This window comes from Scleropages formosus, chromosome 8 (assembly GCF_900964775.1).
Source record: "Scleropages formosus chromosome 8, fSclFor1.1, whole genome shotgun sequence".
NCBI lineage: Eukaryota > Metazoa > Chordata > Actinopteri > Osteoglossiformes > Osteoglossidae > Scleropages > Scleropages formosus.
In genome coordinates this window covers 22,666,232-22,687,039 of record NC_041813.1, presented here as the reverse complement: position 1 = coordinate 22,687,039, position 20,808 = coordinate 22,666,232, and the positions used below count along the sequence as shown (strand labels likewise).

The 20,808-nt window shown below is 43.1% G+C and overlaps 1 protein-coding gene across 3 annotated transcripts in view; it reads left to right on the top strand.

The window, feature by feature from the left end:
* bbs9 (Bardet-Biedl syndrome 9) overlaps positions 1-20,808 on the top strand; it is a 138,217-nt gene that overhangs the window by 70,205 nt on the left and 47,204 nt on the right. For all 3 annotated transcript variants that reach the window (XM_029254286.1, XM_018757164.2, XM_029254285.1), the window contains 2 exons: positions 2,492-2,674; positions 11,978-12,203. In XM_029254286.1, coding sequence (XP_029110119.1) covers positions 2,492-2,674; positions 11,978-12,203 — 409 coding nt within the window. The remainder of the gene's footprint in view (positions 1-2,491; positions 2,675-11,977; positions 12,204-20,808) is intronic.

The following is a 20,808-nucleotide window of genomic DNA, read 5'->3' as shown; positions in this document are numbered from 1 at the left end:
AGAGATATTTCTGCCCCTCAATTTGAGGTTCCATCCCTTTAGGAATAATTCATTTTGCTGGCTGTCTCTGTAGCGCTCGCTTTTTTCTTTTTTTGTGTGTGAATTCAATTTTACATTATTTTTAGCTATATGTAATTTTTGGAGAATGTAGCAGTTGGCAATTGAAGCACGTAGTGAGGTTTCTAGTGTTTCTGTGGCGAGACGACCCCCAAGCGAGGTTCATCGCTCTCCTTACAAGACCACACTAGGACCAAATAGGAACGTTTTAGACCAGGGTAGGCACTGTGGTAACCCCACACTGATTTTGGGAATTTCCACACCCCAGGTTCTCCATCTTTGAGTTTCTGCTTTTCCGAATTGCCGGTCCAGTAGGAGTGTCTCCTTGTTCTCTTGCTGGTAGCCTAGCGCTCTTTCATATTTAGTAAAATTTGTTAGTTGCTATGGATGAGCGCCAGGTAGCTGACAAGTGAAGTTGTGGAAAAACTCTTGGTTTGGTACCTTCTCCGTCTTTTCCTTTCCATGTTGTTGTGTTTTCTTTTTCTCCTGTGTGACCTGCCTGCTGATTGGTGCTCCTGTGAAGTCAGAGGTGGAGCAGCGCCTGTTCCGGTGGACGAGGATCAGTAGGACCCGGTCCACATCAATTCTCTCTTCATCCCAGGCCCCCTGGGTTCTGCCGTTGGGACCCTTTCGAGGGTCAACGGGCAGCCCAGCCCCACTCGTGGTGCCTGACCTACGGCAACTCTCTAGCACCGACATGGACAAACACTGCGCACTTTTGGGCTTGCGCCCTCCGGGCCCAGCAAAGGCACCTTTGTTCAGCCAGCTGGCATCAATGAACCGCTTTCACAAAGAGCCCTTCACTGCCGCTCCATTTGGCTTGGCTGCTTCGCCCCTTTTATCAATAGAAACCGATCTTTATTAGCTAATTTTCGTTGAAATTTAGTTTCCTTTTCAATTTCATTCCCCCACCTCTTCCAGTGCGCTGGACGTCTGGGTGCACCGTGTGAGCCCATTTAAAGAGTCTCTTTCCCTGGACTGAGGGCAAGGGGGTTGGTGCCCACAGCTGTGTGTATGCTTTACTGCTTCATGCCCCTTGACCACGCGAAAGTTTGTGTTTTTACCACGGTGCCAGCATCAGCATATTTGCATACCACTGTTATGTTACTCTCATCTTTGGTGTCATTATCATTATGCCATTATATCAATATTATCTTTAATGTCATTATCCAAGTGCTGTAAACGGTACAATTAGCTCTGCTATGTGCTTTGTTGGTGGCACTGTTACAGTTTCACTTATATGCATTACCGGCACAGCACGATGATGAGTTCCATATCACAGTGCCGTAGTCTCAGTGCCGTAATCGGTACGTTTACCACAGGGCCATTGTGTTAGAGCCAGCATCTCTGAGCTCTCTCTGCTTAATCCAGTTGCTCTCTGAGTCTTGTTTTCACAAGCTGCATTTTACAGCCTGATATCAAATCTAATGCTGAATCTGCAGGGGCTCATCTCAACAGCAACTTTATTCCATCAGTGACCCCTTACATTGTCTACATTGCTGTAAGTTACATGTGCGCAGGACCCAGTCCCCCAGAGAAGTGCATGTGAATATTTATGTTTGCATTTATTCATTTAGCAGATGCTTTTCACCAAAGTGGCATGCAACTCAGATTCAACAAAGTCATCAACAACAGACAAAGAGCTTTAGATGAAGACCCGTGATTGTCGAAGCACGGCCAGTTTGTCCGAGACCAACATCACGCGAGTAGCTGCACAGGGAATCGGGCGCGATAGGAATACAGAGGTGATCTTGACAGATGGTCTGACAGGAATTTATGGAGTTTTTAGTTGTTTGTTGCTCACATAGCCACAACTGTATTTGTGTACCGTGTTCTTGAGAGCAAGCCCTTTGTATGTAAGCAGTCATCCACAGCATTATCTGTTCTTTTTTCTTCTTTCCTTCCATCCTCGTTGTTACACACAATTAACCCTCTTATACTGTCATGTATTCCATGACCATCTCCCCTCCTCCAGGAAGCATATAAATACTTCCTGCATGCGACTGTCATTCCTGAATGCTGATGCAGCAGTGTGTGGTTCAATTACTGTACTCCTGCTGCTTTCTTCCACTCTCACACAGAACTGGGGTATCAGGCTGCTCTGACCTTCTTCTGCACTTCGAGTGCCCTCCAACAGCCTGTCCTTTTCTCACAGCTGTTCCAGAGAATTAGACTGTGGACAGGAGATAAAGTACCCTTTGTTGGCATTGTGGCTAGCTGTCCTCTACGGTTCTTTGGTCCTGCTGAGAGGCGGCTGTTTAAGCTGGCAATGCTGACTGTGGCCTCGGTCGCCTGTCATCTACTGGCTGAGCACCAAGTGAAGTCCTGGCAGCCTGCCCCAGTAGGGTCTGGGCCGCTAGGGTGGTTTGTGGGTTCATGCTGTAAACTTTTTTCCTCCTCCTCTCTTCCCCTCCGCCCGCCCCTCCCCATACAGGTGATCGCCTTGGCAGATGCGGCAGAGGAGAACCGGGCCTTGTTGTGCCAGGCATTTGCCCGCCTACGCAGTGCCACCCACCTGCTCATCACCCTGTTGTCACTGTGGCAGGGCCTGAGTGCTGACCAGACGTCCATTCTGGAGGCGACGCTGCTACCCCTGCTGCAGGACACCCCGCAGCTGGTGAGGGATTGCATTCCTCAAACTTTGCTCCAATTTCCTTGCCCCAGCCCTTGATCAGCACGCTGGTCATCGGTGCCTTGACCCCATGTTGCTGTCCACAGAATCCATCTGTTGCCTCATGCTTTGTTGCACGTTATACTTATAGGTACCTTCTTTGTATAGTGACTGACACCACATCGGTTGCATCATTGAACTCATGTGCTGTAGGCTCAGGTCTGGCCACCATAAGTTGATTTCATTTGGTAAACATGAGCATTATCCATGTTTCCAGCCTCTCCTGAACTTCTTTTTTATTGACAATTCCGGCTGTCCATCCTGATCCCAAATTATTAGTGTCTTTTTCCAGGGCCTACCTTGTGTTTCTGACTCACTCCGGACTCTTGAGTACTACAGATCTGAAGTGGACTAGTGGTTACTAATAAAGGATTTGTGTGTGTGTGTGTGTAAATTTAAGATTATATAAAGTAAATATAGTATATATTATAAAGTGCCTTCGTGGGTTTGTCATGCATAACATACCTTTTTTTCTGATCTTTTAATTGATTTTAGGTCATACATTTTTAGTTAACCTTTTTTTAACCTTTACAAATTGTGGTAGTTTGACCCCCCCCTTTTGACTGGAATTAACCTAAGAAATTAATCTTACGGAACGAATTAACCATGTTATGAGAGAAATAAATGTATTTCCTCCCAAGACCAACAAATCATCCTGTAATACAGTCCATCCACAGAACAACGGATTGCAGGATTTTAAATTAATGAAGATTGAAATGAATGAAAAAAATTAAACGAGATTAAATTTCTCAAAAAAAGAAGATAGAAATAGGCATTAAAATAATTTTCAAATGTAGAAATACATACACAGAAACATACAAATGTGCATACGCAAATACCTGGGTGTGCACAGATGTTTCCTAATGCATCTCTTGAAGAGCCAAGCGAGAAGACCTGTGACAGCTCGCATTATATATCAGCCAATGAAAGCAAGCCTAGCACATGACCCAGGCTCAGTTCCTCCCTCTCTGAAAGTTTTTGGAGCACATTTTGCAGAGTTTGTTATCCAGTGTGTTTTGATTTAACTGTCTAATCCATTTTAATTAAAATGTCTTTTATTTGAGGGGGCGTGGTGGCGCAGTGGGTTGGACCGGGTCCTGCTCTCCGGTGGGTCTGTTGCCGGGTAGGCTCCGGTTCCCCGCAACCCCGTATGGGACGAGCGGTTCTGAAAATGTGTGTGTGTGTGTGTCTTTTATTTGACCTGCATTTTTTCAGGAACATACATACATACATATGTGCGTATTTACATTTAATCATTTAGCAGACGCTTTTCTCCAAAGCTATGTACATCTCATAGAAAATACAATGTGTCTGTTACATTAGCAGAAAGAGAGACTTAGATGCAGATGTGTGATTCTTAAGTGCAGTTAGTTTCTTTCTTTCCACCATATGAATCAAATATATTATTTGCATATTTATGTTTTCATCTACCAAAATACTTTGTATACATATGTTTGTATTTGTGTGTGTGTGTACAAAAACTTCAATAGTGTGTCGAACCATAGGTGGAACTCGCTTTGGTTTTCCTAAACTAGGCTTTCTTTTAGGAATGCTAAAGCAGGCACTGTTAACTTTTCATTCTCTTTCAGCTTACAGTTTACTCATGTCAGATGTAGCATTTGCAAAACTTGATTCACAGTATCAGTGAAAGGTCCCCTCTACATAACTGTGAGTTATGTGGCCAGCTGTCTACCACAATGTCACACATCACGTATTGTTCATTCCACTGTATTTCACTCTGTCTCTCTCCTTGTCCCATAGTTCACTCCTCATTTCTAGGGACTCCCCGCTGCCACCCGCCCGCCCCTTGACCTCCCCAGCCCACTCACGTCCATTTGGCAGTGTAAATACACAACTCACTCCTAATCCAGTGAAAAGCCCTAAGTGTTTGTCCTCTTTAAGAAAACTTTCTCCAGGTGCCTGCTGACAGTGCAGACGATCACCCTGACAGCCCTCTCTCTCCTTTCGGAGTCCGTTGGCTGATTTATTTATGCACTGCTGGTATACTGGAGCTCCTCTTTTTCACTCCTGCCTTTACCTTCATTTATGCCTTCCTCGCGCTCCAGGGGCCTGTGAGAAAACCTGTGGTGTAGTACCCGGTCCCAGACTCCATTTCCTTCCATCTCTTACTGTCAGTGACTGCAAGATAAACGATCCCTTTGTGAACGGGACAAGTGCTCCAAATGGGGGGGGGGTGTGTGTGTGTGTGTGTGTATGTATGTATATATATATGGGGATGTGCGCATGAGTTTGGTACGCAAGTTGGCCTGATCACACATTGCACACACTCCCACTAAGAAGTGTTGACAACTGTGTGTTTGCCCATTGCTGTTTGACCCTGCAGTTGGGTGTGTGTGTGTGTGTTGGTAGTTTGTGTTTGTAAATGTAGCGTTAGTGCTCTACTGTTGTAGTTCGCAGTCACTCCTGTGATTTTGCTTGGTGTCGTGTGAGCTTTGAACAACATTTTTCTGGCTGGCTTCTCGCTTACACACTCTTGGCAGTGTGGTTGCTGGTAACTGAGAAGGCTCACTTGTTCTAGCTGTAAACCTGCTCTTGAAAATCTCTTGAAATTTATGAATGATGAACTAAATGTCAACAATCTGGATTTTTAAAAAACAGTTTTGCTTACAGTTTTACCTATTTATACATCTTGGTATTTGACTACCGCAATTCAGTGTCCTTATGTATTTTTACGTAAAAGTAATCTGTTTCCCCCCCCCCCCCCCCCCCCCCCCGTAGCGGTCATCTTCTTGCCTCTTTTCTTTAACTAGCTAACTAGTTAACTTGGTTGTTGCTGTCCCATCCAGGGTGTAAGATAATTTTCAATAAAATAGGAATGAGGTTTTAAATTTGTAACTTTTCTGTTGAATGTTCCTGACTTTCTCTTCTTCACACATATGCAATATATGTAAATATATGCAGTAAATAAACACATATGTAAGTGTTAAGTATTTATGTATGTGCAGCACTGTATTTTATTACAATATTTGTCATTGTTTACTAAAAGTTTCTACTAATTTTGACAGTTGTGACTCTTCTCTGATAAGGTAAAAATAATATTTCTTATTGAATCTGGGTATGCGATGGACTGCTGTCTCATCCAGGGTGTACCCCCCCCCCAGGCCTCGCGCCCAGCGTGTCAGGTTTTGGCTCTGAATCACTGCTACCCTGCTTGGGTCAAGTGTTTATTGAAATTGGAAAGATGAATGGATTAATTTTGGCAGAGGTTTGACTTTGGTGTCAATTCTGATTCAATCGAAACCGGAGCCCGCTAATAGTCCATTTTGTGCCCAACTTGGCTGCTGCTAGCAGGGACCATGTGGGTCTCCAGCAGGCTTCCAGATCTTCATTTTTGTGGGTTTTGCCCAACACCATTAATGATAATTTCTGATTCTCCTCATGGGCTCAGCTGAAAAGCTCTGCTCCAGCCTTCACCAACTCTTGTTACAAGCCTTCACTGCTGAAAATAATTTATTGTATTTGATCCATGTTGCTGCCGAAGGAGTGATTTTTTTTGTAATTGCGGAAGTTCTCGCCGGATCAATTTTGTGTTTCTGGCACTCATACTACCCTTCTTTTCTTTTTCAGTGATGTTTGGAGTGGAACAGAGCAGAGTGGGGGGTGCTGTTATAATACCTGGCATAAAGCTGGAGTTGTTAGAGCGGAGCTGACCTCACTTTCACCCTGTGTCATAATCCATAGCTGTTGGTTTTCAGGTATTTCAACACAGAGTTGGGAGGAATAAATAGTGGCAGCACCTTTGCTCCTAAGCAGAAGGAATCTCCGAGTCTTCGATGGTGTGGGTCCTCTTTACACTTTGCTCGCTCCCCTGCGTTCATCTGAGCGACAAGGTTAAACCAAGACCGTATTTGAGCCAAGTATGAAGCAGATCCTGATTGTCGTGAGACAGGGGTGTCGGCAGGGCCTTAACCACCCCTCGCCCCTGCCCCAGCCTGCCTGCTCCAATTCCCTTGCTCTCCTCTTGGCGGAACCTGAGATCTCATTCCCTGCTGCGTGGGTCGAGCCCTGTCACACAGCATTCACACTTCACCTCAGCTCATTACCTGGCTTGGCCCATGTTTTTTGGATTAACCTCATCCCCCCCGACAATCCTGGCACCTCCCTGGTGGAAGGGGCTGGAGAACTGTGTGGTCCCCCCATGCTGCTCTGACCCCGAGACCTGCTGCAGCAGTTTGCCTCAGCGGCTTCGAGGTCTTCTGTGCTCTTTGGACACAGTGACGCTGTGTACTGGAAGTGTTGGCCCTGTTGGCTCTGTGGCAGGAGCGTAAAAGTGTCTGAATGTGTGCTCGTTGCTCACCCTTCCCTACTCTTGTCTAGGAAGCACAGCTTTATGATTTGTGCTAAGACCGTGGCACTCTTCTAGCTTTTTACTGGGAGCACTGAAAGCGTAGACTTCTCTGCTTGTCTACAGGGGTAAACTCGAGCCTGGTTTGATGCTTGTTGCCTGTGAGAATAGCCTTTTTGTTTTATTGAGAGTGTAACCACCCTTAGTTCTGAGGTGAAGTGAAGCTTCCTTCTCTCTGCTATTCTACCAGGGAAGTCAGACCTCTCGAATACATAACCCTTTGTACTGTGATTGTCTAGATGTTTTATCATTCTGTGATCTGTGTGGGCGACCTTTTCATGCTACTAAGTGGAATTTTACATGTACATTTACATTAATTGTTTACATTTATATTTATTCATCTAGCAGGTGCTTTTCTCCAAATGAACATACATTCCATAGAAAATACAATTTGTGCGTTACGTTAGCAGAAAGAGAGACATAGATGCAGACGTGTCATTCTTAAGTGCAATTGGTTTGTTTCTTTCCATCATATGAGCCAATGTTTGTTGTACGAGTAGCTACATAAAACTTTATCAGAATATCCACGATTCCTGATCACCTTCCTAGCAGTAATGTTGCAATAAAATAAAGCTGTATCGTACTTCACTGTAAGCACTATCTATACACATATTTCTTTTGTGTTGTCTTCAAACATGGGAAAAGCTAAGATCCTTTACAGTAGTAGAGTTTACAAAAATCTGCCCCTGGTGTATGCCGTCTCAAGGACTGTTTACAGTGCACGTAAGAGGGAGACGTATGTCTCAACAGGGGGCTGGAATGGGTAAAATTCCACCGGGAGAATTTGGTTCGGAAGATTAAGTTACAAGTCACGAGGGCCAGTGAGGGTGGAGGATGGGTTGCTAGCCACTGAGGTTAGACAAAGAGTTGTATTTAGAGAAGTTTAGCACCTGTACTAAAGTTTGCTTCTTGAGAATGGGGAAAACCATTAAAGCCATATCCTGGAAGTCTATGTGCAACAGACAGGAAGTGGCACCTTCCCAAAAATTCCCTGCAGAAACATCTCCGACATACAGTTCTGCAAAATTTGTAAAAATTCTTACGTAACGTTAACGTTTAGATGGATCTCCAAAAAAAAGTCCCTGTTTTCCTGACTGTGCTTTCCCTCAAATCAAATCATTGCTTAGCTCGTCAAACATAAATTCAAATGTAATTTTTCCAAGTATTAAGCTATTTTATGTGCTTTTATATACAGTATAAGGATGTTTATAGTGGTACCATTACAGCCTTTACAATTGACATAATGAGCTTTCAGCTTTCACCACTAAGAGATAAGTAATAAAATGCATAGAATTCTCTTGAAAGGCAATATAATTGCAAATGACCTTGGTTTGTGATTTCATTTGCTCCTCATTTATTGCAAATGAGACTTGAAAAAAGGGGTTATGAGTGATTTGAGTGATTAGTTACTTTCTGAGGATTTCCTTATTATTATTATTGTAATAATTGTTAAATAATAAAATCAGTTTTATGCAGCGCAATTAAAAGCAAAATGTCAACGTGGTTTATAATCAAGAAATGAAGGATGGATAAGGGGTGTACACCTCTGAAACAAAAACATATTCATCAGCGGTTTAAAAACTGTTGTGGTAAAAGTCCTAGTGCAAGGTTGTGGTGGTCTGAAGTCTGTCCTTCAAGCATAGGGTGTGAGACAGGGTCCACCCTGGATAGAATACCAGGCCACTGCATGGCAATAATACATACACCTATTCACCCACACACACTAAGGGCAGTTTGGAGTCACAGGTTCACCTGAATGACATGTTTTGGCCAGTAGAAGAACAGCAGCACACCAAAAGGACACCCACACATAAAAAGAATTGCACAGACCGAGCCAGGAGCTGTGAGGCACCCAAGAAAGTAAAGAGAGAAAACAGCATTAACATAAATGATGAGTGAGAATGGGGATAGGAGCTGGCAAATGAGATAGATAAAATAATATGTATGCTATTTTGAACATGTGGGTTTGAAGCATGAACATAAAGTTTCCAGAATAGTTCTCACGTTATGAACTTAACTTCAGGTTAGATTCTCTCTGTATTTAGAACCCGAGGTCGAATTTTTCCATGCTTGGTGGAAAAAATAAATTAATGGTAATCAAGTCCTTGTTTTTTGAGAATTTACTTTGCAAGCAGATTTTCAGGAGTGTAATGAGGGTCTCTTGATCTAAAGAGGGACAACCGCTGCCCACCTGTGTGTGGGCAGCTTCTGCATGAACCCTATCTTCTCAGCATAATAGCAGGGAATGTGTTTTCCTTGGCCAGTCTGGATGATGGCGTGGCAAACCATCATGCCTTATAGCACTGATGCTGATGATTATTTTTGCAATTTTTTCCTTGCTAGTTTTAGGTTTATTGAAATCTTTTTTTAAACTATAGTTTACACTGAAATATTTTTCTTCCTTATTATTTCCATTATTTAACATTTGCTTTTAACTTTACTCTTTCCTTCTACTTCATTTTATTTTGGATATACAGACACTGAAAGGTATTCACTTTGGGTTGTCCAGAATACTCCATGTGACATTGCACTGAACAATGTGTTCAGTAGATTTCGGCATTTTATCCGCTTAAATTAACAATCCATCAGATTTCAAAAACCGCTTGTCATTATTATTATTATTATTATCATCATCAGCAGCAGCAGTGTTAGTAGCATTAGTAGTATTTGTCCATCTGGGCTATAGATAAATTGAGTCATTGTTTTGATTAACAGTTGCTCTGGGGAAATTCTGCATGTAGTAACTGGCAGAGTTTCTTCCAACTGATAAGTGATTATTTTGATGTTTTGCTTAATAATAGAATAACCAGGAGCAAGCTTACATGACATCATAATGTGTAAAGGAGCAAATAGATGACCCCTGACAATTTTATAACAAAGCACCAGGTTAACCAAAACTTCCTAAGACTTAGGAGTTATGCTACCCATACGTTTTTAAACTCGGTAATGTCACTTGGTCTGGTGCTACAAAATTAATTCTTTTTTTTCCCTTTAGAGGTTCAGCTTGTGTTATTGACCTGAATAATGGACCTGTTTCATGTGAGTCAAATGGGTTCATTTTTGGCTAATCACTAAGAGGAAGAGGGAAGTGGCCTTTGGTGGGACACGACTAGTGGTGTGTGTGGCTCAGGTGGGGATCTTCTACACTGCAGTTTGAGTGAAGCCCTCTGACCCACCTCTCTAAATCATCTGCTGCTTCTTGCTCTCGTCCGGATGCCCTCCTGCACGTTCACTGTAGGGACACCTTGAGGACTCTCTTCGTGAGTTAAGGTTTTCTCCCTCTGCCTTTCTCTCTCTTTTTCTGTTCTTCCCCACCCCCACGTCTCTGTCCTGTTTAATTCAGCAGGAGAGGCACCATAAATTCTTGGAGAAGAGCAGGCTCTCCCTTGTAATCATCATTATTGGGACGATTACCTTTCATTAGGCCTCATTACAAGCTATCTGCGTGGCGGCGCAGGACAGCAGGGCAGCCCCCCGGAGTCACGTACCTGTCAACGCAACGGCCCATCGTCCATCTCTCCGTCCAGAAGCAGCTCTGCCACGCCCCCAACCCCAGGGGGTTAATGACGAGGGTGTCATTATCACACAGTGAGCCGGGGGGAGTCCAACCACTCGGTGGCAGAGCCAAGTTTGTTGTGCCCCTGTGGACTCATTGCTTTGGCTTGTTCCCCTGTCTTGATGGGTGCCGCATCCTCTCTGTGTCAGTGGGCTGTGTGGACAGCCACGCTGTAACAAGGCTGTGAAAAGTTCGTGTGCGTTTACACCAGCGCCTGTCCCCTCACCTGTGGTCCCGGTCCCAATGTGCCAGGGTAAAGTTAATTGTGTTGGTGTTCTCTACATAGGTAGCATCGTTCCAGCTAATTTCAGTCATATTGCTTGTGTAGAATGAAAACCTTTTCATAAAACTGGCAGGCAGGAACGTGGGATATGAAAATCCCAACTGTCTTCCTCTTGGGCGCATCTTGCTGTTTGTTTTTGATGTCCAGTCATTTTATGCTCAGGGTAACAACATTTCCGAATGTCCATTTCCCCGATCGATTTCTGTCCCGTAGGTGTTTTGGTTCAGTTGGCTGGGATGTGTTTTTTTTTTCTGTGTTTCTTAATGCAGCTGATTTCTCGTTGTCTGGTCCTGGGCAAGCCAACACGTGGAAGAGATCAGGCTATGTTGAGACTGTCCTGGTACTGCGGTCACATCATCTGAGGCCCACGTAAACAACCCTGTCTAGCATTTAAAGGTGCTGCTTGATAAGAGGGCCTTGCAATAAAGATCCGTGGGAGGCACGGTGGGGAAGATCTCGCAAAGTGGCTTGGAGACTCGTGGAATCTTGGCAATTCATTCAAGGTCATCTGTTGCCTGTAATCGGCTGTCTGTGTCCGTGATGTCCCCACCATCTCTTCATTGAAATATCTTTTCTCGTTGTGCTTTTATACATTATACATTTATTCTTCTGTTTGCTTTTCTCCAAAGCAAACTAAAATTATAATCATCTAGCTGATGTCTTTGTACAAGGTATCTTAGGATGCAAGATATACAATACTAATATATATATATATATATATATATATAGTAAACCACCTACAGCCATTGACTTCTTCATACAGCAGAACAATGTAACACTCCCATGCAACGGTCAATTTAGTTACCAGTTCACCTGAAACACGGGTCTTTGGGTGGTGGCAGGAAATGCACGTGAACACGGGGTGAAGACGTGCAAACCGTAGACAGATTTAGCTGAATTTGAACCCTTGCATGAACCCACAACCTGGACACTGTGAGGCGTCCGTGCTGCCAGCTGTGCAGCTGTGGCTCAAATTTTCACTGGAAACTCTCTCCCACTCAATCATTCTTGTCTCTGTTGTCCTGCTATTCTTTTCTTCCTCAGGGTTGGGAGGAGTGTGTGGATGCAGCTGTGTCCCACCTGCTGCGCACCTGCCTGTCGCGCAGCCCCAAAGACCAGGCCTTGAGCCTGAGCACCAGCCAGCTGAGCATGCCCAAGGATACGGCCCGGCTCAAAAAGCACATCACCCTGCTGTGTGACCGGCTGGGCAAAGGGGGCCGACTCTCCCTCTCTTCTGAAGCCAACGTTCAAACGCCTGTCGTCATGCCGGGTCAGTCTCGAATGAGTCTCGGGGGCCAGAGGGCTACATTAATTATTGTTTTCTCCTAAAAATTAGAGTGTATAAGTTTAAAAAAGAATTATAAGGTTTTTCATTAAATTATTATTATGATGTTTTTTCCAGGCAGGCAGGTTTTCTTTGGCACACATGAGCGTTCTGGATCCTTTGTCTCGCTACTGTGTCCACAGCTGAGGTGTGGAGTCACCCCAATGCAGTTCAGCACCATGTCTGTCATGGACAGCAGCCACCGCACTTCTTCCGTCCTTCCGCTTTTTTTTTGGAGGGGCGATTAGAATGCTGTGGTATCTGCTCTAACCTCCACTGCCAGATGCACACATTTTAGAGGTGGCGCAGAGGCCGCGGGCACTTAAACATGACTGGGAGTATCTGTGTGTCTGGCGTGGCCTCTGTGAGATATTCAGCAGCCTTCTTTAATTAGACACCCCGTGATGGAATGCGGTAAACATTTCCTCACTGTGTACACCCCGGCCAACACGCAGAGCTGCGCACGAAAACCGTATAAGTAAATTGGCGCATGCCTTTTATATTATTTTTATTCCCTTGAGATGTTTTGAAGCGTACGCACAAGATGCTGCATAATTAAAATGTACTCTTAACGGGCTTTGTTGCTTACTCCCCACTTGAGAATGTTGACGTGAACGGTCGAATGCCACTGGACTGTTTGGTGTGTTTAGCTCTGGTTGTGAGCCACTTTCAGTCGTTCTTCTCTCTTTTGAACCAGATGTGCTGGGTGGCAAAGGAGACTTGCCAAGCGGTTGTTGCTGAGAGACAAGGAAGGGCTTGCTGCAGCTATTCTCGCAATATGCTATAGAATTTACCTGATTTTAACGTGTCACCGGATGGTTGCAGATCAGATACCCACCTGCTTGGCATCATATCTAAAAGTACTGCTCACTCATACAGTCACACTCGCTCATGCTAACCCTAACCCATCCAGTTCAGCATCACGGTGGTTATTAGTCTGTAATGGAAGTACAGGGCACTAAGCTGGTCAGGGTTTACCCCGAAAAGGAAGCCAGTCCGTCTACAAGCGTCGCTTTACGATTAACAGAGTATCTGTCAGTCAATCAGGTTTTGTTGAGTCGTAATATAATTAGATGTATGCAAACTAAAATTACTGAGCTGAGGAAAAATTTTTGATAAAAGATTAATAAAAAGACTACGAAACCATGAACACAAAATAATACATTTTCAGTCAACAAACTCAGTTCAAGTTGCAAAATGCTACCGTAACATTCATGCAGTAAATACAAGTTGGGAATTTTTGGAACAATAGCGGTCCCTGTATTTCGTTGTGGATGACAGTTCCGTAACAATATAAGAGCCTGAAAACTGGATTATATTACAGAACCAAAGTGTGTTTCATAGTTGGCACTCTTTACTCATGGTGCAAGAATTCTGATGATGGAATCCTGAAACGTTTTTCTTCGCTTGGCACCTCAAGGCTTTGGATTCACCGTGCAGTGGTGTCTTTTTGGAAACCTAGGAATTTAACCTTTCGGCTCACATCCAGGGAACAACGGTTCCGGTATTTGTAACTCCCTTTTTGTTAAGATTTGAAGTTGGTTAATTTTTACCATTAAAGGTTGGACCTTTTTCTGTCTGGCTTTTTTACATCCTGTTGCTGGTTATTTAGAGTCAACAACTGCCATTGTCTGTTGCTTGAAATCTACCTTGGATTTACCCCAATTTAACCTGTTTGAGAGTTTCCTTTGGCCACGTCCGTGTCAAAATTTAGACCCCTTTCTTCCCACTTGTTTTATTATCTATTAAAAAATATATATATATGTACATGTATGTACGTATGTGCGTATCGTACATATATAAAAGGATAATTGGATATATACATATATCTAGTGTAATCGCAAACAGCTTTGCATAATGTAACATACGGTGTAATATATGTTTTTTGGCGGATCCCTTCCTGTGCTTTATGAAAATCAAACACTAATAATCTATGCAGGTTGCATAGTTGTGTCATTATGGACCCAGTGTTTAAGAGTTTGAGAGCTTAACAGTAACTAATCTCTGCAATGATGCCTTAGAAACTGTGGGTCAGTGTGGCAAGTCTGCATCACAGTTTTTTCTTTGCATCCTTTAGAAAAAAGAAAAGTGGCACAGTTTTTCTGTTTACCGGTAAGTAAACAAACTAATACATGTGATCGATCCCATGCTTTACAAGAAACAGTTGAGATTTTCCTCAGAAATCATGACATCCTCACCAGTATACTAAATGTATTTTGTCATTGTGCTGTATTACAGATTTTGTTATTAATTTTAATTAATACTGCATACAGTTTCATGCCATGTGAAATGGATGTTTTGCAAAGCTTTAATGGTGAGAAACTTATTTAGGTTCTCATGAAAGTGACTATAAGGTATGATGATTATGACACTGATGCTAGATAAAGAGAATTCAGTATATTAATGAAGAGATTTCTATTTAGACTTTCCTTAATGAAACTTTAACTCTGAATGTGATGTGGGTTATTTCTTTAATGCATTCTAAAAACTCATGTGGCTCGATTGACCCGTTAGGGTCTTCTGAGATGAAACTCTTTGTTAGTGTTGCATTAAGAATAACAGTAGTGTTTATATGCAGCCACTGAACACATTTCACAACGAATCTATAACTAGTGCAAACTCACCATAAATACTTTTAATAATTGGCAAACCTGAGGAAAGTGATACATTTGTGGAAATGACCTTTTCTCCTTTTTTCTTTCTAACAAATTTATGAACCGCAGTTTCCTGTGAGCCCTGCGCAGCGCATAATGAAAATATAGTGACAAGAGCGCCATTGTGGGAGCCCTAATTACAGATAGACAGCGAGTTGCTGACTGCCTCTTGCCGGAGTGCTTCCTGGTCTCACAGCCTGAGGGACAAGATCTTAGCACTCGTGATTTTTTTTCCTCACCTGTGGCCCGGAGCCAAAGCACACAGTCGGCTTGTACGGAACCAAAGTGCTGTCACTCTGTATGTAAACATTCATTTATTATAACTCCCGGAGCGGTTGCTTTTCCAATCGGTTCTAAACACAAAGTGTTTACATTTCCAGCGGTGTTGGCAGCAAGCAGCGCACAACAGGCCTCGCTTCATAGATGCCATTGCCATCTCCGCTCTGTGTGTGTGTGTGTGCGCGTGTCTGCGTGCACACGTTTTGGGAAGTTTTCCTGCTCTCATCAAGGTCAAAGGAAGCCAAACAGTGGGTTGTGGTAGCAGGGATATGCAGCCTTCCTCCCATGGGTGACTCCTCTGTGAAACCCCAGCCGTCAGGCCTGCGAAACACTGCCCGTCTGTTCATCGCCGTTCTGGAAAGCTCTTGGAAAGGAGGACTCCTCGCTGGGTTGTGAGCTTGCTCTGTTTTCGCTGTGCTGCTCCTCATGTGGCTCTGGCTGAGCTCTGGCTCCACTTAAGGCTGAGCACTCAGTTGGTGCCCACCAACTCAGTGTCACTGTGTCTCACATGTGATTGGAGGATGAGCGGCGTAATTTTCAATGCTGAGGTGTCTCAGTGTGATCTGCACTGTCTGCTCGGGGTTTCGCGGTGTCACTGGGCTTTGATCCCATAATGAAACTGGGAACTTGACCTGGTCTCGTGCTGTGTTCGCTCACATCTTCGTAGCATTGTGTCCTTATTAGTTTTGCGAACTTTTAAATGTTCTGATCCGAGGTGGTAGACGAGCGAGTTAAGAGAAAGTAGGGGTTGATCTAATGTTGTTGAGAGTATTGTTTATGGAAGAGAATACAAGGATGTTTCAAGGAATAATCTTCTGTTTGGGTCTGAGCTCCTCGTTCTGGCTCGTGTCTCTAATGCTCCCAGTTCACGTGTCTCCTTCGGCAGATGGGATTTTCAGATAATATGTGATGATAGACTGCTCCCTTATATCTTCCCGGTTTTAGTCATCTGGGGCAGCTAAAGCTGTCTTTGCTGCCGCTAGATAACCTGTTCGAGAAGGTCCAGGACTCTGGTGATGTGTCATCTGTCTTCCGCTGATGGAGTGTGTAATGGGCTCTTCTATTTTTGTCCCCATGATGTCACGCTAAGCCAGTGGAAGAGCTGTTCAGCCCAGGGCTTTACATAACGAAAGGTGGATTGTAGCCACAGCTGCTTCAGAAGACAGGAGCTGGCTGACAACTTGGTGCTCATTCAAGACTTTTGGTCAGTGCTCAACATACTCCTCTTCAAAGTTAGCCTGAAAATGTTTTCACTGCGGTTACTCGATCCACTACGTCACCTCTATGGCCTTGGCGGTGTTCTGTCTTCTGAGCACCATGCCCAGGACCTCACCCCTGAAACCCGTGAGATAACCCCCCTCCCCTGACCAGTTGCAGCGGTGCTGGCTATCTTCCATCCTCCAACTTAGGGATGACCAGCTACAACATCCTGCCCACACAAACACCGCAGAGTGTTTGTTCCCGACATAATTTATTTTGGGATATCAAACGGACCGCTGTAACGTTAGCTGAAGACGGCAGGAGCAGACCGTTTAGGAAAAGCGGCCCAGAAACTAGATAGGAATAACAATCCCGGCAACCAGAGTACCGAGCACTACGCATCACGTCGGACCTGTCCTCAGCTGCTGAAAGCTTTTCTGAAAGATCCTTGTGCTTTATACTGGTTAGCCGGAGACTCCTTAGCCCCCCCTCAACCCCCCCGGTCTAGCTTTGTGATCTCTAGTCAGTGTCACATCTTGGGATGTCCAGGGGCTGCTGACATGCAATCACTCTCTGCGACTCCTTTCGGTCTCTGTCAAGATATTTAATAGCTCTGAGATCCAGCACATGTTCCATGTGTCAATAGCAATTTTATATCTTGTGTTTATATAAAAGTACAGGTGTGTATATGTAAACATTTTCGTCCTATTTACGGCTGGTGTAGTCAGTGCTTTGACAGCAGTTTTGAAGGCTTCCACCAAACTTATTGTGCTCATGTCAAGGCTTGATTTATTCAGATTTATATGGCAGACAGAGTTTTTCTTTTATTACTTAGACAAGGGCAGGAGTGCATTCCAGCCTGCAGAGATGGCCAACACCACAGGATGTTTTTCACATTATTTACTCCTTTTGCTCAGTGTTTTTTCTTTTTTCTTTTTTTTTTCCCAGTCCCACCGCAGCAATGCCTCTGAGTGTAACAGTGAAGGAAAAACAATGTGTTGCTGTGTTATTGTTTTGTTTTACTGGTATATTTTGGAAGACACCGCATTTGTCCGCTTGGTAGCAGTAAAAGATAAACTGCAGCAGGTGTCTCTAGGCGGTAGAATGAGAGGGCCTGAATGTTTACTGCCGTTGGCATCCTCGGGTACTGAGAAGCTCTCACCGGGTGTCTGTTTTCCATTCACGAAGCCGAACCCCACATTTAGCACCGGACCGCTTGGGTTGTGCTCCAGCTCTGTGCTTTGGGCTGGTCACCTGGGACCTCTGCTGCTGCTTACCATACCATTCGGTAGCCACTTGATATCATGGTGAGCTCTGCAGATCTGTTCAAGGGAAATGGAACTCCACCAAATAATTGGGAAACATTGGACAAAGTAGGAGACCCACTTTTAACAGGTGGTTGTGCAGCGGTGCATTACCTGGGTATTGTATCAGTATTTAAAAATGTTCTGGCAAGTGGGCGTAGGGGTTGGTGCTCCCTAGATGCTCTGCTTTGTATACTTTGTATCCCAAATCCCACCTGCAGTAGGCTATCCCAACAGAGTGAAAGGGGCTTGTAACAGTTAGTGCAGTGCGAACTCTCCTTGGAGTAAATATTTAGGGTCTAGGTCTGGGTCTCTATGTACAGAACTGCTTTATGAGAACAGCCTCGCATTTTGTTTTCTTTGCAGTCAAGTGTGAAAAGTCCCCCCCCCAAATTTCCCTCCTGCCCCTACTGTTAGTTCTTCCCAGGCAACTTTGAAGATTGGGAGATAATGAAGCTTGTTCATACGGTCATTAGCAATACATTAAAAACAGTTCTTTTTTCATTCAGATCTTCCTTCTGCCTAAAGTGGTTTTTGAATGAATCTCCAACCACTCGGTAGGAAGTTTCCAAATCTCACCCGTGTTTCTGTGGATTTCTTCCTAGTGCAAGGCTTTCCTATCAGAATCCAGTGACAGCTTCATACTGAATAGTCATTATTGTTTACATTTATTCATTCATCTGACACTTTTCTCCAAATTGACTTAGAGCGTTAAGCTACTTACAATTATTCATCCATTTATACAGCTGGGTAATTGTACCGGAGCAATTTAGGGTAAGTACCTTGATCAAGGGTACTACAACTGGAAGTGAGACTACGACCTGTGATCTTTGCATCCAAAGGGAACCCCTCTAACCACTGCACTACCACCTGCCGTTATTATTACCTGTTGATCGTATTCCGCCGGCCAAGTTAGAGGACCGGGTCTGACGTAAAGCGCAAGGATCGAATGAGGACCTGAAAGGTGGCCTGATTGATGCAGTAAGCCTGTCGCTCCTCTCTTCTAAATTGTACATGAAGCAGAAGCACAACTAACACTAGTCACCCCCCAAAATTCCCTTGTAGATTCTTTTTAACTGTTAAATTTAAAGGTAGCCTCATCACGAGTACAGTTCTGCAAACAAATTAACAAAGGATAGGATGTATAAAATATTCAGAACATACTGTCTGCACAAAAATTTTGGGCAATCCTGAGCACGGATGAACCTGATCATAGTATCACCATTTTGTGAAATACTCCCTTACCAAGTGGAAAATGAAAATGTAGACAGTTGGAAAACACAGCTGTCCTGAATCAGCACAGTAATTTTTAAAAATTGCTTTCAGGCTGTAATAACTAGAGAGTTTACTTGTAATGTGCTTGTGAGACGCATTGCCGTAACGCAATATGGGTCTATTGTTTGAATTTTCTGTTGGAGCAGCCTAGTACATGTAATACTGAAGTGTTGGCTTGCCTGTTCAAGACAAAGATGTAACACTTTGAAATTGCTAAATTTTTGAAATGCCAGGATGTCAGCGGTAAGAAGTAACATTACATTTATTCCGTTTCTTGTAAAATTAATGTATGAGAAATTGTCCTCTTCAGAGGAGTTTTTGATAACAGTACTTTTTACTTCTACTCTAGTCCATTTGAAAAGAAGAAAGTACTTTTACTCTTTTACATTTCTCTCACCTTTTTGAATGGTTTGCATTTCAGCATATATTATGTCTGTTACTTTTGAACATTTTGCATTCCAGAACCTGTTTTGGAAGCATGGAGGCCTGGTAAACGTTGAATGGGGCGCCAGCCAATCGCATTTCAGCTCATTCACCGAGAATTAATTTGAAGTCGAGTTCAAAATACATATGTCTGTATTACACAAAAAAGATGAGGAAAAACTCTGGATTGAAATCACTGTGCCGCAGATGTGCATTTCTGCTAATGAAATGCATTCCCTGTAAATGGTAATTTGAGCAGAGGTAGGGAAAAAAATATAAAGTTTGAGCGTAAATGTTTGATTACACTGGCTTTTTTTTAACTTGGGAAACACATGGAGAAAAAAAATCAATGTTTGCAAGTCATTTTATTCAGAAGTCTGAAGTCACTTTTAGCACTAGGTCACAGTCAGTAAGAGCTTAAGACATATATCCCTCGAGTAATTCACAGATTGTGCTCTGAGAAAATTTTGTTTGTAGCAGTAAGAAAAAAGAATATGCAAAATTTTCCACTTACTGCTTCATTAACTTCAGGCTGCATTGAAATTGATAGTAAATTAAAATGATTATGAAATGAACATAACTGTTTGAATAAACTCCGGTTCAATCCTGACTGTTGGCTGGTTCATCCCTTAAACCGGTTTAACGTTTCTGTCATCATCTTGTTGCTTTCAAATTTCTTCAGTAACATCGCTTTTGCCTCATTTCTAACAGCATGCCTCTTCTTACTTGCATGGTAAGAATCATGGTAGGAATTGCAGGTGATTGCACACTCCACTTACGGGGGCTTCACTGTTTTCAGTCAGCTTTGCAGAGAAACACAGGTCAAGTTTGATGTACTGTAGTCATAAATTTTAGATTACGATTAAGTGAATAGATAGGCAAAAAATGCAATTTGTTTGGGTTTTTCTTGTTTGAGAAAGCAAAACTTTTCTTCCGTTTTTTTTTATATCTTAAGCTTCATCAAAGCTGTACAATGATTTTATTACCTACATGTTTACTGTGATGACTAAATTGGACTCATTAGCATGTTATTGGACAGTCCTCTTGAAAACTTATTGAAGGCTGTTCTTTTGAGAGCGTTTTTCACAATTTCTTCCCTTTGAATAGCTTTTTTTGTGATTTGTGCTATTGTCCTCTTTTAAGTTAGATTATTTTTGAATTTAAAAAAAAAAAAAAATCAGACTGAAATTAAGGGGTCAGATCTCCCCCGTTACTAATCCAGCAAGAAATGCTGAATTTCCAACATGAAGCTTCAGAAAGTACCATTATAATCTTCTAAGTTCACTAGAGAATGTGTAATGCTCTGTCTCAAGATGGTTTAACATGACATTTATGTCATTTGGGTATTATCCTTCTTGATGTCCCACTGCTTAGTGTTTTGTGTTTTTTTTTTTTTTTTTTTTTTGCATGTGTTGC